Raw genomic sequence first — 26,866 nt, 5'->3', positions numbered from 1 at the left:
TGCCCGAGAGTCCAGTGTTGCCAACTTAGTGACTTTGTCGCTATATTTAGCGAGTATTCAGACCCATCTAGCGACACATTTTCAAAAAATTTGACTAGAGACAAATTTAGAGACTTTTTCTAGTGTTTTTGGAGACTTTTAGATTCTGACGTGAAAGCACGTATCGTTCTTACTCTTCTCAACTAGCAGTGGGTGCTGCCGTGGGCCCCACCCCCGTCCCAAAGCACTCACTTTGGGAGATGTTCACCCCTCCGCGTCCAGACTGCAAATGAATTGCCATGCGGGAAGCCGCCACTGGCTGATCCCGCCCTGAATGTTCTGGGCAGGATGTAAAATGTTCTTTGTCTATAATAAATTACTGCACAAAAATAAATCACTGCATTTGACTCACACAGCCTCAGTCACTTACTCACCTTGTCCACTATGTGTGTGCCTCTCTGTGACATGAGCTAAACATCTAGCTCATCATGTCTCAGTCTAAACTGTACACTCAAAAATACAGAAAGGAGTGGGAATCAAACCCTGAATTCAAAGGCTGGTTGAAGCCGTTTATTGGAGATGATACACAGGCATCCTGCCTGTATTGTAAGGCTGATTTCTACGACAAACTTAGTGATGTAAAAAAACACATGGCAACTCAAAAACATACTCAAAAGGCAAAGCCTTAGGACCCATAACAAGCTGCCATTTATGGTTAAAAAGAATTGACTCTGCAAAAAAGGCTGAGGCCACCATGGCATTAGCTATCGCTGAACACTGTTCTATGCTGGCATGTGATCACATTGGAGAAGCATGTAGAGCTGCTTTCTCAGACTTCACGGCTGCTACCCACTTCAAAGTGCACAAGACAAAGTGCACAGAAATGATGGTGATCTAGCACTATACTTTCTGAAAAGGTTGGTCGTAGATGTGGGTGACCAGCGTTTCAGCCTCCTCGATGAGTCCACGGATGTAAGTGTTTCTAAGTACCTGGGGGTTGTGATAAGGTACTTTAGTGACACCAAGCAGACAATTGTATCAACATTTCTGGGGCTTGTTGAGTTGGAGGGAGGAGATGCCAAATCTATAGCCCGTGCTGTTGTGGCTTTCCTCGAGAAGAGTTGTCTTAAAAAAGAGAAACTCCTGGGGATAGGGACTGACAATGCCTCTGTTATGATGGGGATTAACAATGGGGTCCATAAAGTGCTGAAGGAGGAGTATGGCCTCAAATATCTGGTTCTTATTTACTGTGTATGCCACTCTTTGCAGCTTGCTGTAAGTCATGTTTCTAATGACACCATCCCCCGTAGTGTGGAGTACTTGGTACGAGAGACTTATAACTGGTCTCCAAGTTAACTGGTTTCCATTTCAGTGTCCCCAAAGTGCAGGGAGGCCTACAATGCCATATATGAGACCATTAACTGTGAGGAGAAACCTTTACAGATAACCAAGGTGTGTGCCACATGTTGGCTCTCCATTGAACCCGCGGATTCACGCATTTTGGACCAGTGGGAGGAGCTTAGGCTGCATTTCGCAGTCACCAAGTCCAGTGAACACTGCTACATGACCGATGTTTTATACTCCATGTTCAATGATCCTCAAAACATATTGTATATGACTTTTTTGAAGTCAGTGCTGGGTGAGGTACAGTAGTGCTGGGTGAGGTACAGTAGTGCTGGGTGAGGTACAGTAGTGCTGGGTGAGGTACAGTAGTGCTGGATGAGGTACAGTTGGCCATCAAGGCTTTTGTGGGAGAGCAAGTAGATCCTCTTAAGCTACTTGACAGCTTGGTTAGCCTGATCAAGTCTGTGAGCAGCAGGGTGCTGAATCCACTGGCAATACATTAGTCCCAAACCATACCTTGGTTACCTTTTTGAGTCAAAGGCAGCTGAGCGTCTGAGGATGAAAACAATGTCCGAAAGCGGTGTGTAGCCTTCACCATCTTCCTCACTAATGAGTTGAGGGTGAGACTGCCGGACAACATCGAAGCATTGTAGTACATGTCAGTTTTCAATGTGGAGGAAACTCTAAAGCACAATAAGAGCCCTGGAGAAATAGAAAAAATAGGCAAGCTCCTTGGCTACTCCTCTGCAGAGATAGACAAGATTGTCCAGCAATGGCGTGCCATCCATCTTAGTAAATGGAATGAGACAAAAAACAAACAGAGCGTCTGGTGTGAGATTTGGAAGTTCAGGGATGCAGCTGATATCAACCCGTTTCAAGAACTTGCCATGGCTGCTGTGTCTGTGTTGTCCTAACCATGGCTGCTGTGTCTGTGTTGTCCTTGCCATGGCTGCTGTGTCTGTGTTGTCCTTGCCATGGCTGCTGTGTCTGTGTTGTCCTTGCCATGGCTGCTGTGTCTGTGTTGTCCTTGCCATGGCTGCTGTGTCTGTGTTGTCCTTGCCACACTCGAATGCTGAAGTCGAGAGAGTATTCAGCCAGATGAATGTGGTAAACAGCAAATTTAGAAATCAGATGTCCTTGCAGACCCTAAACTCCATCCGGTACATTCGATATGGACTAAAGCTGTCTGGTGAGTCTTGCTATGAGCACCAGCTGCCTGAGAATGTTTTGCCGCTTTTTGGCACATCAGCTGCTTACTCATTTAAGTCAGCTCCCTCAGTTGCTGAACCTACCATAGAGAGCCTTGACCAAAATGACGACGACCCACTCTTTCTGTGAGCCAGCACAGCCTGTGTGTGTGTGGAGGGGGTCTGGAAGAAAAAAAACTATTAACCTGAATTAGGGCCAGACTAGTTACCATAATATTCTCACATTGCCATTGACAGTTTTTTCTATTGTCTCTTTTTGGTCCATTTAGATTGTTAATGTAGATTGCATACAAAAAAAATGTAAACAATGTTATGGTTAAAAATGTTCATGTTTTACTGTGACTTGTTGTAGGATCCTAAGTGGAACATAAGGTTAAAAACCAAACCAAATTAAGAAAATGTAAGTAAAAAATAAATAATAATAATAATAAAAAACTAAGTAACTCCGCCAGAGTGCCTCTTTTGGGTCACTTTTGCCGGTCCCAAGCCAGGATAAAGGAGGAGGGTTGGAATTGTGGCATTAAAAAAAACAAGAATCGACAGAAGAAAGTTAATTTGTAGTTCTAATCATATTCAGGGTGTTTTACACTCACTTTTTGTCTCTCCCATGACGTTATTCCTCTCCTACAGCGTCCATCGCAATTACATAAACAATTATGCAAATTAGATGATGACGTCATTTAGCGACTTCTAGCGACTTTTAGGACAGCCAATAGCTACTTTCCTTACTGGGGAGTTGGCAACACTGGACCAGACCTCCTCTCACTCTTGCGTTCCCTTTGGCGTCCATCAATTTTAATGGTTAAAGCGATTAGGGAGTCTAGGTCCACCTGCAGTTCCTGAGGAGCTAGCTCATCAGATAATCCGTGCAGAAAAGTATCGAAAAGAGACTCCGGATAAAGAGACTCCGGATTAGAGGCACTCTCGGTGGCCAACATGCGAAAGACCACCGCGTAGTCTGCCACACTATGGGAGTTTTGACGTAAGTCAAGCAGTTTTCTGGCCGCCTTTCTCCCGGATACCGGAGACTCAAAAACTTCTCACCTCTGCCAGGAATTCCTCCAAATGACTGCAAATGGCAGATTGTTGTTCCCAAACTGCCGTAGCCCAGGAGAGCGCCCTTCTCGACATTAGCTTAATTATATACGCTATCTTTGATCGGTCTAAAGAAAACGAAGATGGCTGTAGCTCAAAAACAAGGGAGCACTGAGAATGAAAACCCCGGCAGGTATCAGGTCACCCCGAATATCGCTCTGGAGGAGGTAAGCAGGGTTCACTGGGAGTCGGGATAGGCTGTACAAACTCACCACAGATAGGGAAAAAATTACTGGGTGATTGGGTTATTTCCAGAGGTGGCAGGTAGCCTCTGAGCTAACTCCCTGATTTGCTCCATAATAGCCTTTAACCCATGGTTGTGGCATTCCATCAAGGAACTGAGCCCTTCCAGAAGGCCCTATAGCAACTCCTGATGTCTCCTAATGGTGGCTCCCTGCAGGGAGAAAGACATGGCCCAAGTCTGCTGGGTCTGTCATGGCCAGTTTGCACTATCATGACACTAGGCGAGACCCAAATGCAGACACAGGAGGCAGATGGTTGGAGTTTAAGATGTTTAATAAATCCAAAGGGAATAGGCAAGAGAATGGTCATGGACAAGCAAAAGGTCATAACCAGATCAGAGTCCAGGAGGTACAGAGTGGCAGGCAGGCTCAAGGTCAGGGCAGGCAGAATGGTCAGGCAGGCGGGTACAGTGTCCAGAACAGGCAAGGGTCTGAGCACACACACTTGTGGGCCCCTGTGTTGCAGATCAGTGATATGGAGGTGTTGTTTCCTAACTTCACCATCTGGGGGCAGCCCGTCAGGAAGTCCAGAACCCAGTTGCACAGGGCGGGGTTCAGACCCAGGGCCCCAGGCTTAATGATGAGCTTGGAGGGTACTATGGTGTTGAATGCTGAGCTATAGTCAACGAACAGCATTCTTACATAGGTATTCCTCTTGTCCATATGGGATAGGGCCTTGTGCAGTGTGATGACATCTTCTGTGGATCTATTGGGGCGATAAGCACATTGAAGTGGGTCTAGGGTGTCAGGTAAGGTAGAGGTGATATGATCCTTGACAAGTCTATCAAAGCACTTCATGATGACAGAAGCGAGTGCTACGGGGCAATTGTCATCTAGTTCAGTTACCTTTCTTTGGTACAGGAACAATGGTGGATATCTTGAAGCATGTGGGGACAGCAGACTGGGATAGGGAAAGATATGGAGAGATGGAATGTGGGTTCTTCCCTCAGTCAATAAGCGGAGGTTGTCGGTTAAAAGTTTTACAATTTAAGAATACCGTAACAGAGTATTCTTAACTGGTAGACCTTTAGTCCCATCAGAGGGGGAAGGGCTGAATAGTCCTTGGGCATTGTCCTTTCCTTGTGTTCCTGGACCATTTGCCAAACAGCTCCAGGTGGCAGAGAAGACATCAATTAGGGCCGAGCCTACAAATGTAAATGTATCACTACAGTTATAACAAGGATTACTGTGTTATAAACCTACGGCACTATCGTGTTATAAATAAGAGAGGAATTGCTGTTGGGAGTCTTAAATGTTTTATTACAAAATAATGTGAACAATACCAAAAAGCAGTACTTGACTCTAATATCATATCTCACTTTGTACGCATCTTATAAATATCACAAAAATGTGTCTGAACAGAAGTATAATGCCTTGAGTAGCGCTTACTACAAAGTAGATACAAAACATCATTTCCTGTAAATGATTTTTTTTATTGCAATTAGTATTTTTTATTACAAGGCACTTCAGATGGTTTTGTAGGGTCTCAGTAACTTCATCTACACATTCAAACTGCGCTGGTCTTATTCAGACACACAAAAAACATTTTAAAAACGTCCAACCGTTTGTACCAGCTGTGTTAGCAACTGTAAGGGTTAGTTTAGTGTAGTTCGAAGATGTAAGAGGAAGAGAAGGCTGATATTTCAACACCAGTTTCATGTGATGCATTGAACTTAAACACACTGGTAGTCTTACGGAAGAGAGACTACCTGGACATAGTGTCAGCTTAGTCAAGTACTCGGCTTAATACAGTAATCAGAAGCTAGCCCACAAACTGTCCACACCGTCTTCATCCCCCATACCCAGACCTAATCTTCAAAGTATTTGACTGATCATTCATTAATGTTTCACAAAATTGGCTGTGCAGTGCACACCACGTTATGTCAAGACACAGTTTAAACATTACAGTACAGTTGGCCTCTAGTCAGGCTAAAACACAGAGACTGGCTTGCTATAGTTTCTCTGAGAAGTACAAAGTATAGAGGGCCAGACCAGAGGGAGACCTAAGGTCTACATGTAATCTCAATGCAACATGGTGAAAAATCAAGCTAGTCCAGAAACTGACATAGTTGAATACATGTCATCATAATGGATATTTAATTTCAATCGTCAACTCTTTTGTACGCTAAATGGTTGTAACCATTATAAGTTAATAAGACATTCTCTATGCAATGTGTCTGAAGATCGAGCCCTTGTGTTTTCCAACAGCGCAGATATAATAAACCTCAAAACATAAAAAAATATATTTAAAAAGTTAATGGTGGAACAAACTTAGCCTGAGTGCAAGTCTGTTTAGTGCTATCACGCTAACTCCGGTGCAAAGAGCACAAACAGATTTGGGACCAGGCTAGAATAAACTCTGACAGTCTTGACGCAGTCAATACTTTAAAAAAAAAACATTGCTACAAAAACCAACTCACTATCTACAGTTGAAGTCAGAAGTTTACATACACCGTAGACAAATACATTTAAACTCAGTCTCACAATTCCTGACATTTTATCCTAGTAAAAATTCCCTGTCTTAGGTCAGTTAGGAACACCACTTTATTTTAAGAATGTGAAATGTCAGAATAATGTTAGAGAGAATGATTTATTTCAGCTTTTATTTCTTTCATCACATTCCCAGTGGTCAGAAGTTTACATACACCCAATTACTATTTGGTAGCATTGCCTTTCAATTGTTAAACTTGGGTAGCCTTCCACAAGCTTCCCACAATAAGTTGGGTGAATTTTCACAGAACTGGTGTAACTGAGTCAGGTTTGTAGGCCTCCTTGCTTGCACACGATTTTTCAGTTCTGCCCACAAATCTTCTATTGGATTGAGGTCAGGGCTTTGTGATGGCCACTCCAATATCTTGACTTTGTTGTCCTTAAGCCATTTTTCCACAACTTTGGAAGTATGCTTGGGGTCATTGTCCATTTGGAAGTCCCATTTGCAACCAAGCTTTAACTTCCTGATTTATGTCTTTATGTCTTTGCTTCAATATATCCACATAATTGTCCTGCCTCATGATGCCATCTATTTTGTGAAGTGCACCAGTCCCTCCTGCAGCAAAGCACCTCCACAACATGATGCTGCCACCCCCGTGCTTCACGGTTGGGATGATGTTCTTCGGCTTGCAAGCCTCCCCCTTTTTCCTCCAAACATAACAATGGTCATTATGGCCATCAGACCAGAAGACAACTCTACAAAAAGTACGATCTTTGTCCCAATGTGCAGTTGCAAACCGTAGTCTGGCTTTTTCATGGCGGTTTTGGAGCAGTGGCTTCTTCCTTGTTGAGCGGCCTTTCAGGTTATATCGATATAGGACTCGTTTTACTGTGGATATAGATACTTTTGTACTGGTTTCCTCCAGCATCTTCACAAGGTCCTTTGCTGCTGTTCTGGGATTGATTTGCACTTTTCGCACCAAAGTACGTTCATATCTAGGAGACAGAACGAGTCTCCTTCCTGAGCGGTATGACGGCTGCATGGTCCCATGGTGTTTATACTTGCGTACTATTGTTTGTACAGATGAACGTGGTACCTTCAGGCATTTGGAAATTGCTCCCAAGGATGAACCAGACTTGTGGAGGAGTACAATTTATTTTCTGAGGTCTTGGCTGATTTCTTTTGATTTTCCCATGATGTCAAGCAAAGAGGCACTGAGTTTGAAGGTAGGCCTTGAAATACATCCACAGTTAAACCTCCAATTGACTCAAATGGATGTCAATTAGCCTATCAGAAGCTTTTAAAGCCATGACATAATTTTCTGGAATTTGCCAAGCTGTTTAAAAGGCGCAGTCAACTCAATGTATTTTTACTTCTGACCCACTGGAATTGTGATACAGTGACTTATAAGTGAAATAATCTGTCTATAAACAATTGTTGGAAAAATGACTTGTATCATGCAAAGTCAATGTCCAAACCGACTTGCCAAAACTATAGTTCGTTAACAAGAAATTTGTAGAGTGGTTAAAAAACAAATTTTAATGTCTCCAACCTAAGTGTATGTAAACTTCCGACTTCAACTGTAATACAAATATGCAACAGGGAATAGTGTTTATTTTTCCGTTTCTAGAACATAGTGTAAACAGACATAATAACCACTGAATCATATATATTTGCGTGTAGAGCTCAGCATAACGATATGCTCGAACCAACTCCCATTGAGTTGGATGTGCTTTGTCCTAGCAACAGTGAACGACTGCACAATGCAGATAGTGATATAAAGAACCAGTATAAAGATATGCAAACGTCTTCCAAGACAAATCTTAATAATGTTCAAATTTTTACTTAGATTTGGGGCTACTGTATGTTTAAATGAGACTGATAATAGTACTCCTTTAATCTTACTGGATAAGAAAAGCAAACCTCTAACACACACACACACCTAGGAAGTCTAAAAACACTGTTTACAGGCAGGTATGGGATTGACATTGACTGATAAATAGTGTATTCAGTATTAACTCACTCTTTTTACCCCAACCAGGCAGAGTTTTCATTCATTGTAGCTTGGAATTAGTATGCATGTGTCCATCAAATCTATTGCTCAAAGGGTCTGGGTGTTTTTTTCTTCTTAACAAGCTGAGCCTTGAGCAGAGGAACAGAATAATCCGTGACCCAAATGGCAACCTACTGTATTCCCTATTTAGTACACTACTTTTAACCAGACATGAGCCCAAGTCAAAAGTAATGCCCTACATAGGGAATAGAGTGCCATTTGGGACGTAGTTGAACGGACAGTTGGCCCGTATCTTCTTATTGGTACCAGGGTGTCTTACGGATCCAGTGGAGAGTGAAGCCTGCATCTGTCCGGATCTTGATGGAAGCAGCCTCAGCCTCTCTTACCGTCTCCTTCACAGACTGCATCAGGTTCTGGGCATTGTGAACCAACATCTCTGTGGCCTGGGTGAGGGGGAAGGAAAGAAAAATGTTGGTCACATTTTACATGAAATTGCTCTTGTGTAGTAACACTGTAATTACACTAGTAACAACATGATATTTATATCAGTGTTTCCCCTATATTCATTTAGCAGCAACGGCCCACAGATGATAAATTGTTGCCAGCACTGCAAAAAATGTAATTTTTAAAAAATACATATATCTCTGCTGATATACACTTTTAAATGGATAGCTGTAGGCTCAATGACTGGAAGTCTATGGGAACAGCTAGCATGTCATTGCGCCACCACCCTTGCCACCACTGCTGAAAGAAATCCTAGGGGAAACACTGTACATTGTAACATTACTGTTACATTGTACTTTAGTGCATTTCGTAGTAAATTTAAAGTTGAAATGTTCAAGTGTTTTTCTGTAATTTTTGCATTTGGAATTACATTGTAATGGAGTTTAGTGGTTTCTGTTATTATACAAGTGGAATAAGGAACACTATTCCACTTGTATAATAACAGAAACCACTAAACTCCATTACAATGTAATTCCAAATGCAAAAAAGTTAACTTTGGTTGATGTGTGTTATCCAATGATCTCCAGTGTACTGACCTGCTCTGACTCCTCTTCACTGATGTTGGTACGACCCAACATGGTGGCCTTGACTGTGGAGAGGATCTTGAGCTGTGTGCTAATGGTGGGGATCCGCTCACACACCTGGAACACAGAGAAGTTTATTTAAGTTCAAGTTCCGAGAAACCAGTCAGAGACATGAAGATAAAAACAGAAAACAGTGTAATTTATTTCAAATGATCTACCCTAAATCAAATCACGAGGACAGGGTGGAAATTCAATTATCTTTAGTCCTACAACTCCAACATGAATAGAATGTTGTCCTTTCTATGGTCTTTCCAGAGCAGCTGCTGCTCCTCAAGAAAAACCTGAAGAGAGCAGTCTGAAAGTCTTGCTTTTTCCGTCCTTGTTTGCTCAATTCATCCATTAGCAGAATATTGGACCAGATGAAACCCTGATAAAGGCAGCATAGCTATCGAAACTTAGGTATTTATTCAATTTATTGCATCGTAGCCATGAGAGTTAGCTTTTTGAAGACTGGACCAGGAACCAGTCGGTCAGCTGACCTGGAGCAGGTTAGTCCGGATGCGTTTGTCTGTGCACTGCTTGGCCACCTCCTTGGCCAGCCTTGTGACCTCATCTGAGGCCTTGGCGATGTCTTTGGCACACTGGATGAGGGCACGCTTGTTCCCACTGCCACCGCGCACCAGACGGGACATCTCAGCCATGAGCAGGGCCATTCTCTTGGCTGCACCGATGATATCGTTACCCTGAAAATATGACAAAAACCAAGGCATTAAATTGGACATATTTTATCTTTATCTAACTAGGCAGGTCAGTTAAGAACAAATTCTTATTTTCATTGATGGCCTAGGAACAGTGGGTTAACTGCCGTATTCAGGGGCAGAATGGCAGATTTGTACCTTGTCAGCTTGGGGATTTGAACTTGCAACCTTTCAATTACTAGTCCAATGTTCTAACCACTAGGCTACCCTGCCGCCCCAATATGACAACACATCTGGGGTGGATTCCGTGTCCAGTGTAATTGTGCAGTATACATGTATATGTACATGTCACACTTCCTAAATGGCACCGAATTATGGCTAGTCTGAATCTGCTCCGCTATGGTTTTCTGGTCGCAATAAACTTAACTTTGAACATCAACATGTAACTAACTGTATGTGTTGTTGGCTCACCTTGCTAGACCACTTGCGGGCCTCCTCGTGGAGCTGCCTGGCGGCCATCATCATGGGCTCGCTCACCATCTCTCCCAATACCTGCTCTGGGAAGTCCTCGTCCTTCTCCTCTGGGGGAGGGGGTCTGGGGGGAGGAACCTCACCCTCGGGGAGAGGGGGTTTGGGTGGGGCGGGCTCGTCGCTGACCTGACGTGTATTCAGATAGGTGAAACGTTCAGAATGTTGCAGATAGAAATGAATCCCTCTACTCTACATGGCAGATAATCATATCCGTTCTAACAAATATACACATTTTTTATATGAACGTTCTGAAACCCGATTTCTACGCCACTGAACCAAACCCTGGTGTTGACAGTGCAGGACTATAAAGTATTTTATGACAGATGCTGATGTGAAAAGAGCTTTATAAATTCATTTGATTGATCGACTTACGTGCAGCTGATGCAGATCAGGAGGTGGTGGTGGTGGGAAGTCTGGTTCCTGTGGCTGGAAGGCATCTCTCACAATGGCAACGGCACCCAGGATTCGATAACCTGAGTCCATGAAACCCTTCTGCAGACCTGGACACCACGGAGGAAGAAGGAGATACATATAGGCCTTAGAAACAGGATATTAGACAAAGGCCGCAAAAGCTGCTGTGTGGCAGCAGTAACACATTGACAGACCCCAAAACCATAACACCATCGACTGAACCTTAACTTTTGACAATCACAGATTCAGAGATTGACAGAATGAATCTTTATATGTAGTATTAGGTCATGTTGGAAAGCTGTACACGGGTAGCTATAACAGCAGGTTATACAGTATAATGATCAAACGCATCCTAAATGTCTGGTAACTGCCTTGGAACATACTTGGATCTGTGATGTTCCCAGCCACAGCCTTGGCGTCCATCACCATGGGAGAGATGGTCCGGCTAAGCTCATCAGATGCAGCCTTCACTATCTCCCTGAACTTAGGATCCTCAGAGTTCTCCACCTAGGAAAGAAAGTGTATTCATGCATTTCTATTTTGAATCCTTTTCATAGTATGTATTTTAAGCTGAACTGCAATTCACTTGTCTGTAATCTAATCTGCTAAATTGCACCATTGGGGCACGTGTTTGTATGCTTGCGCATCTGCATTGCTTGCTCTTTGGGGTTCTAGGCTGGGTATCTGTAAATCACTTTGTGCCGACTGCTGATGTAAAAATGGCTTTAAAATAAATGTGATTGTACTGTAAATAAAAATGATCTATACCTCCCGTTTCGCCACCAGGAGGATCCGGTTGGCCCGCCGGGCGATGCTAGTTGCCCCTGCCACTAACATCTGGGGCTGGTGGTTAGCCATGGCCACACGACACTTATCCAGGTCTTTCTTAATGGCCTCCTCAGAGGCATTCAACAGAGACTTGGTGTCTATGGCCTCGTCCACCAAACCTAGAGACGGAGAAGACATCATTCTTAGTGCTTATAACGAACTGACCATAACGCCCACTTTTTGTAATCAACGACAAATGACACAAGATGGTCTGGCACTACCTGTCATTTTCTCCACGTTGTCAATCCACTGGTTCTTCATGGTCTCAAAGTGCTCGTATGCAGCCTGGTTGCCTGGGTTTCTCAGCAGGATACGGGCTGCAGAGACCACCTAGAAAAGAACGTTCCCATCAGGAAAAAAAATATATAGGAAATAGGGCTCAACTGACCACGGCCAAATTAATCGTCCCTATGTCACTACGGCATATGCACCACACAAATGTTGATCATGTTGCACAAAACACACCTACTCCACTGGTGTAGCACAGTTTCTCTGGACCCCTGCAAAGTCAGAGTTTGGGCCCCTCCCCTTCCTAAAAAAACAACTAAATGTATAGACTACCAATCGCTGTCTGTGGTTCTGAAATTGCAACGTTTACGCTGCTGCCTATCGATAGGCTATCAGATGATGTGGTGCTAATGCTTGGCTATAGCTTTGCTTTAATGGATACATGTTCAATTGTATTTGCTCGTAATTTTCTCACGTTAAGCCTAACGTTTATGTTTCATGAAGCTATAGGCCTACAGTGTCACAACGCTGCTATTTAGAATGCTGGCTGGAGGCAATACTGTAATTAAAGTGGGAAATTCAAATATTGCAGGTTGTAAAATGAATTTACGATGCAATAGCATACTAATCAGTAACCAAAATTGTCCAGTAGGCCTTTCTGGAAGAGGAGGAGAAGGATGGCCGACAGTCTCACTAGAGGAACTGACACTATTCCGGAGAGGAGGAGGAGGAGGAGGGACTCTCACTAGAGAAACTGACACTATTCTGGAGAGGAGGAAGAGGAGGGACTCACGAGAGGAACTGACACTATTCTGGAGAGGAGGAAGAGGAGGGACTCACTAGAGGAACTGACACTATTCTGGAGAGGAGGAGGAGGAGGAGAGACTCTCACTAGAGGAACTGACACTATTCTGGAGAGGAGGAGAGACTCTCACTAGAGGAACTGACACGATTCTGGAGAGGAGGAGGAGGAGAGACTCTCACTAGAGGAACTGACACGATTCTGGAGAGGAGGAGGAGAGACTCTCACGAGAGGAACTGACACGATTCTGGAGAGAAGGAGGAGGAGAGACTCTCACTAGAGGAACTGACACTATTCTGGAGAGAAGGAGGAGGAGAGACTCACTAGAGGAACTGACACTATTCTGGAGAGGAGGAGGAGGAGAGACTCTCACTAGAGGAACTGACACTATTCTGGAGAGGAGGAGGAGAGACTCACTAGAGGAACTGACACTATTCTGGAGAGAAGGAGGAGGAGAGACTCACTAGAGGAACTGACACTATTCTGGAGAGAAGGAGGAGGAGAGACTCTCACTAGAGGAACTGACACTATTCTGGAGAGGAGGAGGAGAGACTCACTAGAGGAACTGACACTATTCTGGAGAGAAGGAGGAGGATGGACTCACTAGAGGAACTGACACTATTCTGGAGAGGAGGAGGAGAGACTATCACAAGGTGGTAGCTTGGCTGTTGTATCTTCGGTAATTTGGCACGAGCTTGTTCAGATAAAACCTGTTTTTGTGGACCGCTTGGTCTTCCCTTATGTTTATCCATCTTGAACAACGCACTCACTCTCCATCCGAGTCCCCCGTGATTCACCAACTCTCTGTCCATCCAAGTCCCCCCTGATTCACCCACTCACTCTCCATCCGAGTCCTACCTGATTCACCCACTCACTCTCCATCCGAGTCCCACCTGATTCACCCACTCACTCTCCATCCGAGTCCCACCTGATTCACCCACTCACTCTCCATCCGAGTCCCACCTGATTCACCCACTCACTCTCTATCCGAGTCCCACCTGATTCACCCACTCACTCTCCATCCGAGTCCCACTTGATTCACTCACACACTCTCCATCCGAGTCCCACCTGATTCACCCACACACTCTCCATCCGAGTCCCACCTGATTCACCCACTCACTCTCCATCCGAGTCCCACCTGATTCACCCACTCACTCTCTATCCGAGTCCCACCTGATTCACCCACTCACTCTCCATCCGAGTCCCACTTGATTCACTCACACACTCTCCATCCGAGTCCCACCTGATTCACCCACACACTCTCCATCCGAGTCCCACCTGATTCACTTAACTTAAAAAAAAACTTGATAGCCAATTAGGTGAGGAGGCCGAAATAGGCTAATTAGCTGCATGAAAACTACATTGACTGTCTGACTCACCTACCAACCATGTAGATTGAACAACACAAAACACTTTGCTTGCTACATTTGTAAATTAAAAAGGAGGGTTACTGTCCAAATTATTTATTACAAAAATTAATACAATTTAGACATAGCCGTGAGATGACAGGCGCATGGGTCCCCAGAGCATGTGGGCCCTCTCGCCTTGCGGGGCTACGGGGATTTACGCTACACTAGTGACACACTCGCACACTCACACAAACACACTGTCCCATACCTGTGGTGTCAGGTCCCTTGTAGACTTGACGGCAGCTTGGATCCCCTCCACAGTGGTCTTGTTAGCTGTTCCTACAGCGGCAGCCTTTTCTGCCGTGGCACCCAGCTTGTTGGCATGGTTCTCAAAGTTGGCCGCCCTCTCGTCAAACACCTAACATAAGTGACAAATCATAGAATCATGAAACATAACACAATATACACTGGGTGGTTCGAGCACTGACTGCTAATTGGCTGAAAGCCGTTGCAAATGAGACCGTATACTACGGGTATTAAAACATTTATTAGGTGTGTAACCAGTTTAAAATAGCAATAAGGCAACTCAGGGGTTTGTGGTATATGGCCAATATACCATGGCTAAGGGCTGTACCCAGGCACTTATATATATTGGCCACATACCACACCCCCTCGGGACTTATTGCTTAAATATAGTGTACTATATGTCACTTAGCAAATGCTTACAGCGACAAAACATTAGAACGATAAAACATATGATTAAATATTAATCTTGCATGATTACTTATGGTAAGACTTCCCTCTGGAAATGTCGTCTAAGTATTATTGAGTGACAAGTACATAAATGATTGGAAACGAATCAATAAGTCATCCATATATATATCATGATATGAATCTGCCAAATAAGTCACCATATTGTAGAGCCATATTATATGCATACACGGTACACTTACATTTCACATTTTAGTCATTTAGCAGACGCTCTTATCTAGAGTGTCTTACAGGAGCAATTAGGGTTAAGTGCCTGGCTCAAGGGCACAGACAGATTTTTCACCTAGTCGGCTCGGGATTAGAACCAGCGACCTTTCAGTTACTGGCCCAACTAGGCTACCTGCCATGGTACACACTTTAGAACTCATTATACTGTTCTGTTTATAGGTTGAGTGAATGAATGAGCCATGATAGAGTTACTGTAGGGAGACAAGAGAGAGAGCCAGAGGGAGAGGGAGTAAGAGAGGAATGGGGAGAGAGAAAGATAAACCACCCACCTCGTCCCTGTTAGGGGCATCGGACGGGGCGGTGGAGGCCACAGCGAGTAGTTTGATGGGAGTGGTCGTGTCGCTGAAGATGTCCGACACTTCGTGAGTCATAGCTTCCTGCATCTTTTCTTTGAGGTCCTGAGAAGACAAGTCCACACACATGAGTTAGTAAGCGTTAGACCAGATTTAGAAGCATTACATGTTAACAATAGGCTCTTAGAACTCTTTTGTCAAGTGCTTTACATTGCAGCTCTGATCTATGGAAATACTACTACGTGTGTGACATCATTCAACAGTTGATTTCAAAGGGGAATTCTTACTTCTTAATAAACTAAAACACATTTAGGTCACACTTTCTTTTGATAGTCAGGATTTTCTATCTGTAGACACTCTAACGATGGTCATACTATCAACAAACTCTAGGTTTGCGATAAGGGTTTGGGTAAGGGTTAAGGATAAGAGATAAAGCTAGAGTTAGTTTATGGTTAGCAACTACAGATAGACTATCCAAATAAAGTGTTACCCACATTTATTTTTACTATCATAGTCATAGGGCTCCTAAGTAGCGCAGCAGTCTAAGGCACTGCATCTCAGTGCTAGAGGAGTCACTACAGACCCTGGTTCGATTCTAGGCTGTATCACAACCGGCCGTAATTGGAAGTCCCATAGGGTGGCGCACAATTGGCCCAGAATCGTCTGGGTTAGGGTTTGGCCGGGGTTGGCCGTCATTGTAAATAAGAATTTGTTCTTAACGGACTTGCCTAGTTAAATAAAGGTTTAATAAATAAAATAGTGGATCTGTCATTGACTGCAGCTGGTGTATCCTGCCAGGAGGGGGATCCCTTCACCATGCCTGTGTCAGAGTGAACTCCAGCTGGTTTGGATGACTTGTGTGGCTAATGACTTGTGAGAGTGAATGTCAGCCGTCTCACCTTCAGGGTCTCCTGGAGCTGCTGAGCCACGGCACGTGCTTGTGGCGACTCTCCCTCGCCCCTGGCAGCCAGGTTGGCTAGCTGGGCCATCAACTGTTCTACCTGCTCACACTTCCCCAGCAGCTCCTGTCTATAGGGACCTGGCAGGGCGTTAGCCAGACGACGACCCTCCGCCACCAGACCCCGGATAGCTGCCTGGCCTGTGGAGAGACATAGATGGAGTCAGACACAGAAGCAGCAGTCTAGGTGGCTTATTATTCCATATATTGTTGTGGTTATGCTTACTCTGAACATTCTCTAGTAGACGGTGTCATACAGTCCAGAGCCAGTGTAAACAATGCATGACATGTGAGAGTGTATCCAGGCTTCTGAGCCGACAAGCCAAAGAGAGCATTATGAGGTTGGGTGAGAGTAGTGGAATGTAGTGCACAGAGAAAAACAACACAGCAAGGGAGGGAGGGAGATAGATTGGATGAAAGAGAGAAGAAATCAAGAAGCAGGGATGGAGAGAGAGAGAGAAAACCAGAGATATAAAGAGAGCGAGAGAGAGACCAGGCTATTGAGACTCACCCACTCCACCGTCATCAATGGTAGGGTTCTCCATCCAGCTCTGGGCCTGTTCTATCTTCCCTTCCAGGTGGACTGCTGCCTTAGCAGGCCTGCTGTTGGCTACAGCCTTGGTGGTCTTCGACTGCAGGTTCTGCAGAGCCGTGGCTATCTGTTTGGCCAATGTCCTGGCCTCCGGAGTATCTCCTCTACCCCTGTGAATGGGAGAGAATAATGACATACTGGAAAGGACCTTTCTCATAGGCTCTCTAAAGCATGATATACACTGCTCAAAAAAATAAAGGGAACACTAAAATAACACATCCTAGATCTGAATGAATGAAATATTCTTATTAAATACTTTTTTCTATACATAGTTGAATGTGCTGACAACAAAATCACACAAAAATGATCAATGGAAATCAAATCTATCAACCCATGGAGGTCTGGATTTGGAGTCACACTCAAAATTAAAGTGGAAAACCACACTACAGTCTGATCCAACTTTGATGTAATGTCCTTATTAAAACAAGTCAAAATGAGGCTCAGTAGTGTGTGTGGCCTCCACGTGCCTGTATGACCTCCCTACAACACCTGGGCATGCTCCTGATTGATGAGGTGGAGGATGGTCTCCTGAGGGATCTCCTCTCAGACCTGGACTAAAGCATCAGCCAACTCCTGGACAGTCTGTGGTGCAATGTGGCGTTGGTGGATGGAGCGAGACATGATGTCCCAGATGTGCTCAATTGGATTCAGGTCTGGGGAACGGGCGGACCAGTCCATAGCATCAATGCCTTCCTCTTGCAGGAACTGCTGACACACTCCAGCCACATGAGGTCTAGCATTGTCTTGCATTAGGAGGAACCCAGGGCCAACCGCACCAGCATATGGTCCACAAGGGGTCTGAGGATCTCATCTTGGTACCTAATGGCAGTCAGGCTACCTCTGGTGAGCACATGGAGCGCTGTGCGGCCCCCACAAAGAAATGCCACCCCACACCATGACTGACCCACCGCCAAACCGGTCATGCTGGAGGATGTTGCAGGCAGCAGAACGTTTTCCACGGCGTCTCCAGACTCTGTCACGTGTGCTCAGTGTGAACCTGCTTTCATCTGTGAAGAGCACAGTGGCGAATTTGGCGACCAGTGGCGAATTTGCCAATCTTGGTGTTCTCTGGCAAATGCCAAACGTCCTGCACGGTGTTGGGCTGTAAGCACAACCCCCACCTGTGGACGTCGGGCCCTCATACCACCCTTATGGAGTCTGTTTCTGACCGTTTGAGCAGACACATGCACATTCGTGGCTTGCTGGAGGTCCTTTTGCAGGGCTCTGGCAGTGCTCCTCGTGCTCCTCCTTGCACAAAGGCGGAGGTAGCGGTCCTGCTGCTGGGTTGTTGCCCTCCTATGGCTTCCTCCACGTCTCCTGACGTACTGGCCTGTCTCCTGGTAACGCCTCCATGCTCTGGACACTATGCTGACAGACACAGCAAACCTTCTTGCCACAGCTCGCATTGATGTTCCATCCTGGATGAGCTGCACTACCTGATTGTAGACTCTGTCTCATGCTACCACAAGAGTGAAAGCACCGCCAGCATTCAAAAGTGACCAAAACATCAGCCAGGAAGCATAGGAACTGAGAAGAGGTCTGTGGTCACCACCTGCAGAACCACTCCTTTATTGGGAGTGTCTTGCTAATTGCCTATAATTTCCACTTGTTGTCTATTCCATTTGCACAACAGCATGCGAAATTTATTGTCAATCAGTGTTGCTTCCTAAGTGGACAGTTTGATTTCACAGAAGTGTGATTGACTTGGAGTTACATTGTGTTGTTTAAGTGTTCCCTTTATTTTTTGGAGCAGTGTAGTTGATGGTGCCGGAGGAGATGGCCGCCCCATTACGGTCTCGGAAACCAATTGTGCTATTATGTGTATTTTTACGTGATATTTGTAAATTATTTTGTACATAATGTTTCTGCAACCATATTTTACGGCAGAAAAGATCTGGATAATCTTCTGGATTATCAGGACAGCGATCACTCACCTCAGATTAGACAAAGATTTCTTCAACAACAAAAACAACAGCAGCAAGCAGGACTCACATGATATTCTCCAAACAACCCACAGGGCAGACATCCCAATTATGATGAAGAGCCGGATGCCTCGTTCGGACTCGCAGAAGACAACTAGGAAAGCTGCCGTTACCGTCAATATTATTCGCCAACGTGCAATCATTGGACAATAAACTAGACGAGGTAAGATGACGAATATCCTACCAACGGGCCATAAAAAACTGTAATATCCTATGCTTCACGGAATCGTGGCTGAATGATGACATGGATATTCAGCTAGCGGGATACACGCTGCATAGGCAGGATAGAACAGCACACGAGGGGCGCGGTCTGTGCATATTTGTAAACAACAGCTGGTGCACGAAATCTAAGGAAGTCTCTAGATTTTGCTCGCCTGAAGTTGAGTATACTGTGATAAACTGCAGGCCACACTACTTGCCTAGAGAGTTCTCAGCTATACTTTTCGTGGCTGTTTATTTACCACCACAGACAGATGCTGGCACTGAGACCGCACTCAGTCAGGTGTATAAGGAAACAAGCAAACAAGAAACCGCTCACCCAGAGGCGGCGCACCTAGTGGCCGGAGACTTTAATGCAGGGAAACTTCAATCAGTTCTACCAAATCTACCAATGTTAAATGTGCAACCAGAGGAAAAATTTGGTAAATCCAACCACAACTCTATCCTCCTGATTCCTGCTTACAAGCAAAAATTAAAGCAGGAAGCACCAGTGACTTGGTCTATAAAAAAATGGTCTGATGAAGCAGATGCTAAACTACAGGACTGCTTTGCTATCACAGACTGGAACATGTTCTGGGATTCTTCCAATGACATTGAGGAATACACTACATCTATTCCATTTGCACAACAGCATGTGAAATGTATTGTCAATCAGTGTTTCTTCCTAAGTGGACAGTTTGATTTCACATTCTCATCGACGGGGCTGTAGTGGAGCAGGTTGAGAGCTTCAAAGTCCTTGGTGTCCACATCAACAACAAACTATATTGGTCCAAACACACCAAGACAGTCGTGAAGAGGGCCCAACAAAGCCTATTCCCCCTCAGGAAACTAAAAAGATTTGGCATGGGTCCTGAGATCCTCAAAAGGTTCTACAGCTGCAACATCGAGAGCATCCTGACCGGTTGCATCACTGCCTGGTATGGCAATTGCTCGGCCTCCGACTACAAGGTACTTCAGAGGGTAGTGCGTACGGCCCAGTACATCACTGGGGCAAAGCTGCCTGCCATCCAAGACCTCTACACCAGGCGGTGTCAGAGGAAGGCCCTAAAAATTGTCAAAGACCCCAGCCACCCCAGTCATAGACAGTTCTCTCTCCTACCGCATGGCAAGCGGTACTGGAGTGCCAAGTCTAGGACAAAAAGGCTTCTCAACAGTTTTTACCCCCAAGCCATAAGACTCCTGAACAGGTAACCAATGGTTACCCAGACTATTTGCATTGCGTGCGCCCCCAACCTCTCTTTTACGCTGCTGCTACTCTCTGTTAATCTTATATGCTTAGTCACTTTAACTATACATTCATGTACATACTACCTAAATTGGCCCGACCAACCAGTGCTCCCGCACATTGGCTAACCGGGCTATCTGCATTGTGTCCCACCACCCGCCAACCCCTCTTTTTAAGCTTCTCCTACTCTCTGTTCATCATATATGCACATATATGTCATATATGTCACTTTAACGATACCTACATGTATATATTACCTCAATAAGCTAACAGGTGTCTGACTAACAGGTGTCTGTATAAAGCCTTGCTACTCCTTTTTCAAATGTCTTTCTACTGTTGTTTTATTTCTTTACTTACCTACACACACACACACACACACACACAACTTTTTTTGGCACCATTGGTTAGAGCCTGTAAGTAAGCATTTCAAAAAGCATTTCACAAAAGGTTTACACCTGTTGTATTCGGCGCACGTGACAAATAAACTTTGATTTTAATTTGAGTTATTTTAGGGAAAGCTAAATAAAAATGAAATGACGTTGATTACGATTTGTGGACTTCTATCTATCATGAAAACAAAATGTGATTCAACCTCTAAAGAATTACATCACCAAGGGATACATGTACAGTGAGAACAATAATGGCCCAAGAACCGAACCCTGCGGAACTCAATATTTTACATTGGAAGTGTTTTGAACACTCTTCTTTGAAGTCTTCTTTATTGTGCATTGTTAATTTTTTAAGGAATGCAACCAACAACTATTTCCATAGCATATCCAATGTGCGACTTACTGTCTCCGGAGCTCAGAGAGCTTGGCGGTGAGAGCAGCCATCTCTCCGATGGACCTCAGGATGTCATCTCTCTCCTTGGGGTCTTCACACATGTCAGCGATCTTCTTGGCCTCAGTCAGGATGGCTCGGATGTTCTCCTCTCCCTCAGGACCACCGTTGGGGTCTGCGAGCCAGTTCTGCAGGGGCACAGGGTTAGTGGTCAACATAAGACAATCTGCCCAACAACATGGAACACAAATTACTGTTCTTTAATGCTTTTGTGTGCTACCCTCTGGGTTTTGTGTTTTACTTTTATCCTATCATCAATCAATTATCGAATCAATCAGATATCCTACCTGAGCAGCGTCGATCTTCTTGGCGATGACCTGTTTGGAGTTGGTCATGGCCTCCAATTTCCGGGCTGCGTTCTCCACCTTTCCCGTGAGAATGTCCAGGCCCTGGGAGACCTGTTGGGCCTTCTGCATGGCTGCAGGAGATGCCCCCTGACCCCTGGAGAGAATGACAACAGAGAACATCAGTTGGTTGTAAAATTCCAGAAACGTTCACAAAGTTCACAGGTGTCATGACGTGGCACTTTCTGGGGGTAGATCGTGCCCCCCCCCACTCTCTCTCCTAAACCCAGGTTTTGTTATCTCAGGTCATAAATTCTTGGAAGAGACTCTCTCCCCCTGGTCATTCAGAAAGAGAGGGAGAGAGCACAAAGAGAGAACAAAGGCCTTCACTTGGCCAAACTCCTAAATCCCCAAAATGTGAGAATTAAACCATTTCTACTTTTGAGAATGTGGGAATGGTCCGTGGACACTTAAGGGACAGTTATGAGGAGTGTGTTTCATTTGGTGATCTCATGAAAGACAGGAAACATAAATAAAAGGTATCTCTTCAAGTGTACATTTCCCAGCTTTCAGGTTTACATCAAAATATTGTGAAACGTATGTGATTAAATATGAAAATTTGTGAAAAGATGTAATGTGATATTAACCTTCTAAATGGATTTTCATATAAAGATGAACTAGTCAGTGGCCACACCCCTGTGAGCCCAGACATCACATTAGGCGTCATGGACTGCCATTTTCGATTGAAACGTATAAAACCCACTCCTGATGAAACGCAAACCTGGGTGTAAGCTAAGGTTGCAAATGATTGAATTTCTGAGACCAAAACATGCCGGGTGACGCTGGTGTGTGAAGTGGTTTAAACTACAACTCTACCAAAGGACAAGACTATACCACGTGGAGCATTGGCTAGACGGCTGGAAATGTTTAAACTCTGAGACTATCGATCCCTACAGAATAAGAGCAAATCTTAGACGTATAATTACTTGTCTGCAGCAAGAAATTACGTAAACCTAGAATGAGCATACCGAACATTTCTATTTTATTTTTAATTTCCCCCCCTTTTTTCACCCCAATTTCATAGTACCCAATTGTTTTTAGTAGTTACTATCTTGTCTCATCACTACAACTCCCGTACGGGCTCGGGAGAGACGAAGGTCGAGAGTCATGTGTCCTCCGAAACACAACCCAACCAAGCCGCACTGCTTCTTAACACAGCGTGATTCCAACCCCGCAGGCCAGCCGCACCAATGTGTCGGAGGAACACCGTGCCCCTAGCGACCTGGTCAGCGTGCACTGCGCCCAGCCCATCACAGGAGTCACTAGTGTGCCATGAGACAAGGATCCGGCCAAACCCTCCCTAACCCGGACGACGCTAGGCCAATTGTGCGTCGCCCCATGGACCTCCCAGTTGGCTGCGACAGAGCCTGGGCTCGAACCCAGAGTCTCTGGTGGCACAGCTAGCACTGCCATGCAGTGCCTTAGACCACTGCGCCACCCGTGAGGCCAACGAGAACATTTCTGAATGGTACTCCTCTGAAGTATCCATTCTAACCACCTACAACCACGAAAGACTTTGTGACTTCAATGAAAGTTAACCAGAGACTCTGATGAACCCTACAGGACGATCAAGGATTCCAACAGTGAAGACAACAACAACATACGGGAGTAAATATATATACATTGCAATTATTCTTGAATGAGCGACTGTTCATGTGCAAAGGATTAGCATTTCAATTAATATAATTATAGGCTGTGTGTAATGAATCCATTTGGTCTTTCCCGCACTTTCTCAGTCACACCCCTTTCCTCTTGTCTACCAAGCTGTCATGTCGGCTTAGCCCACTAGGGACTTTTCTATCATTCTTAGTAACCAATATTTACTATTTGTTTGTTATGTATTTCTGTGATTATTTAGTTAGTAAATAAATAATTAAGCCAATTTGTATATTGCTGATTCATCATTTATGCTAGGGTTTGTGCAGATAACCAATAATTTTACGACATTTGGAATGAGACTAACAAGGTAATAATAATATATCAATGAGAATGACTAATTGATCAGATATTAAAATATCTGAGGGGTTCTGTTTGGAAAATTACAGCTCTATAAATCGACATTTTCCATGGTGCCCCAACTTCCTAGTTAATTAAGTTTACATGATTAGTTTAATCACTTAACGATAATAATTACAGAGAATTTATTTGATTCTTCACATTTAATGATAGTAAAAACAAGACACAGGTTTTTCAGGAATCCCAGCATGGTTGGAATCCCTGCTTATTCCCTACTGATTCCTGGAATAACTGGGTTAATGTGTGGAAAGCAGGTTGGCATTCATCGTCATGAATCTGGAACTGGAGTCAGCTCTGCAGTGGTCACTAGCTAGCACAGCCACAAAGTCATACAATCCAAATAAGTGCAATGAAATGTGTTGTTTTACTATTCTTAACCCCAGCCTTAACCATACTGCTAACTCTAATGCATAACCTTAAATTAAGACCAAAAAGCTAATTTTATTTTTTTCATGAATTTTTACAATATAGCACATTTAGACTTTGCAGCTGATGACAATAAACATCCACCTGCTTAGGGAACTATACCTGCATGTGGAAAAGGAAATCTTGTTCATAGTGTTAGTCATTCTGATGGAAAGACAGAAAACTCAACAAAACTGACTGAGGAAATATTTCATTGACTAACATGTTCTGTACCTCTTGCCCTCCTGCTGTTAAACTTCCTGTTCACTGTCTCATATGGGATGAAATACTTGAACAATAATGTCATTTTTTCCAATCTTAGTGTCTCCACTTCCAGAGGCCTTTCCAGTTAACAGCAGACAGTAACTCATTCAGGCCGGGGGTTTAACCAGATTATGCATTAAGTGAGGAAAGCTGCTTTTAATCTCGCAGCATGACTCAGTGCATGTCCCCAGCCACTGTGAGATCTGATCGGAGGGGAATCAGTTACAGTCTAACACACTATAATCCCCTGTAATAAGCTTACCACCTTGTAGGTTACTTTCTCCCACTGATTGATCACAGGTTGTGTTTCAAATGGTATCTCATTCCCTACATATATTTTTCTGCAGATTTACTTTAGTGCCTTATTGCAAACAGGATGCATGTTTTGGAATATTTTTTATTCTGTACAGGCTTCCTTCTTTTCGCTCTGTCATTTAGGTTAGTATTGTGGAGTGACTACAAATGTCGTTGATCCATCCTCAGTTTCTCCTATCACAGCCATTAAACTCTGTTTTAAAGTCATGATTGGCTTCTTGGTGAAATCACTGAGCGGTTTTCTTCCTCTCCGGCAACTGAGTCAGGAAGGACGCCTGTAGCTTTGTAGTCACTGGGTGGATTAGCACACACCACTAACTAGCTAGCCATTTCACACCAGATACACTCACCCCCCTTTGAACTCCTTCTCTTCAGCAACCAAGCCACAGCCCTTGCAGAGCAAGGGAAACAACTACTTCAAGTTCTCAGAGCCAGTGACATTACCGATTGAAACGCAACTAGCTTGCACTGCATTTCACACCATTTACACGAGTTTGAGAAATGTTTACAAAAACAATGGATAAGTTGCCCTAAGAGTTGTGCAAGGTTGGTAAAATCGTATTCAAAATTATTCAAAACTGTTATGGCTACTAAAGGTGCTTCCACCAAGTATTAACTATTGGGTGTGAAGTCATACACAATCAATGCATCCTCAATTTGTATTTTTTCATCATTTTTCCCCAATAGTTTTTCTTACATTTTGTAAATGTGGAGTAGCTTGTGGATAGGAAAAATATCAAATGTAATAATTTTTTTAAATTAACTTTAAGGCAGCAAAATGTGAAGAATGTGTAGACTTTCACTAGCGACTGTATGTATGGTTCATTGGTAGAGCATGGCACTTGCAATGCTAGGATTGTGGGTTTGGTTTCCGGGGTCACCCATAAATAAAATGTATGCACACGCATGACTGTATGCCGCCTTGGATAAAAGCATCTGATAAACGGCATATATTATTACTGTATATGTACTGTACCTGGCCCTCATCTCAGACACCAGGTCAGTGATCTGGCCCAGAGTTTTGGCAGTGCCCAGGATATCCCTCCTCTCCTTCCCAGCACACAGCTCTCCCACCTTCCCCGCCTCATCCAGGATCTGACGGATGGCCTGTTCTCCTGCATCCCCTGATCACCAGGAGACAGAGACCACGGCAAGACAAATGTTACTTACAACCTAGAGAAAAAGGACAACTGCATTGTTCAATTGGCGCCAATCAGAAGAAAACAGACTGATACAGGGAGGAACTACATACACTCCAATAAAACAGATTGTTTTATTTTTTAATTAAAAAACATTGCGCTACAGACTGCCCAAATGCAGAGGTTTTCAACCGTCTCCTCGGGGACCCCCAGCCGTTCCATATACAGTTGAAGTCGGAAGTTTACATACACCATACCAAATACATTTAAACTCAGTTTTTCACAATTCCTGACATTTAATCCCAGTAATAATGCCCTGTCTTAGGTCAGTTTGGATCACCACTATATTCTTGTTAGAATGTGACATGTAGAGAGAATTAATTATTTCAGATTTTATTTCTTTCACCACATTCACAGTGGTTCAGAAGTTTACATACACTCAATTAGTATTTGGTAACATTGCCTTTAAATTGGTTAACTTGGGTCAAATGTTTCTGGTAGCCTTCCACAAGCTTCCCACAATAAGTTGGGTGAATTTTGGTCCATTCCTCCTGACAGAGCTGCTGTAACTGAGTCAGGTTTGTAGGCCTCCTTGCTCGCACACTCTTTTTCAGTTCAGCCCACAAATGTTCTATAGGATTGAGGTCAGGGTTTTGTGATGGCCACTCCAATACCTTGACTTTGTTGTTCTTAAGCCATTTTGCCACAACTTTGGAAGTATGCTTGGGGTCATTGTCCATTTGGAAGACCCATTTGCCACCAATATTTAACTTCCTGACTGATGTCTTGAGATGTTGCTTCAATATATCCAAATAATTTTCTTTCCTCATGACGCCATCTATTTTGTGAAGTGCACCAGCCCCTCCTGCAGCAAAGCACCACCACAACATGATGCTGCCACCCCAGTGCTTCACGGTTGGGATGGTGTTCTTCGGCTTGCAAGCCTCCCCCTTTTCCTCCAAACATAACGATGGTCATTATGGCCAAACAGTTATATTTTTGTTTCAACAGACCAGAGGACATTTCTCCAACAAGTACGATCTTTGTCCCCATGTGCAGTTGCAAACCATAGTCTGGCTTTTTATGG

General features: G+C 44.1%; 1 protein-coding gene across 2 annotated transcripts in view; it reads right to left on the bottom strand.

Annotated features, from left to right (window-relative positions):
- Positions 1 to 7,543: 7,543 nt before the first annotated feature.
- The window catches only part of vclb (vinculin b), a 71,845-nt gene continuing 52,522 nt past the window's right edge, over positions 7,544 to 26,866 (bottom strand). For both annotated transcript variants that reach the window (XM_024431937.2, XM_024431943.2), the window contains exons 8-22: positions 25,617 to 25,764; positions 21,584 to 21,737; positions 21,249 to 21,424; positions 16,950 to 17,140; positions 16,380 to 16,579; positions 15,457 to 15,585; positions 14,457 to 14,606; positions 12,031 to 12,139; positions 11,750 to 11,928; positions 11,365 to 11,488; positions 10,943 to 11,070; positions 10,511 to 10,696; positions 9,881 to 10,084; positions 9,354 to 9,458; positions 7,544 to 8,756 (exon numbers count right to left, since the gene is read on the bottom strand). In XM_024431937.2, coding sequence (XP_024287705.1) covers positions 8,610 to 8,756; positions 9,354 to 9,458; positions 9,881 to 10,084; positions 10,511 to 10,696; positions 10,943 to 11,070; positions 11,365 to 11,488; positions 11,750 to 11,928; positions 12,031 to 12,139; positions 14,457 to 14,606; positions 15,457 to 15,585; positions 16,380 to 16,579; positions 16,950 to 17,140; positions 21,249 to 21,424; positions 21,584 to 21,737; positions 25,617 to 25,764 — 2,330 coding nt within the window. In that variant the 3' untranslated portion in view covers positions 7,544 to 8,609. The remainder of the gene's footprint in view (positions 8,757 to 9,353; positions 9,459 to 9,880; positions 10,085 to 10,510; positions 10,697 to 10,942; positions 11,071 to 11,364; positions 11,489 to 11,749; positions 11,929 to 12,030; positions 12,140 to 14,456; positions 14,607 to 15,456; positions 15,586 to 16,379; positions 16,580 to 16,949; positions 17,141 to 21,248; positions 21,425 to 21,583; positions 21,738 to 25,616; positions 25,765 to 26,866) is intronic.

Source organism: Oncorhynchus tshawytscha, linkage group LG01 (assembly GCF_018296145.1).
Source record: "Oncorhynchus tshawytscha isolate Ot180627B linkage group LG01, Otsh_v2.0, whole genome shotgun sequence".
Taxonomy (NCBI): domain Eukaryota; kingdom Metazoa; phylum Chordata; class Actinopteri; order Salmoniformes; family Salmonidae; genus Oncorhynchus; species Oncorhynchus tshawytscha.
This window is presented reverse-complemented; position numbering and strand designations above follow the sequence as displayed.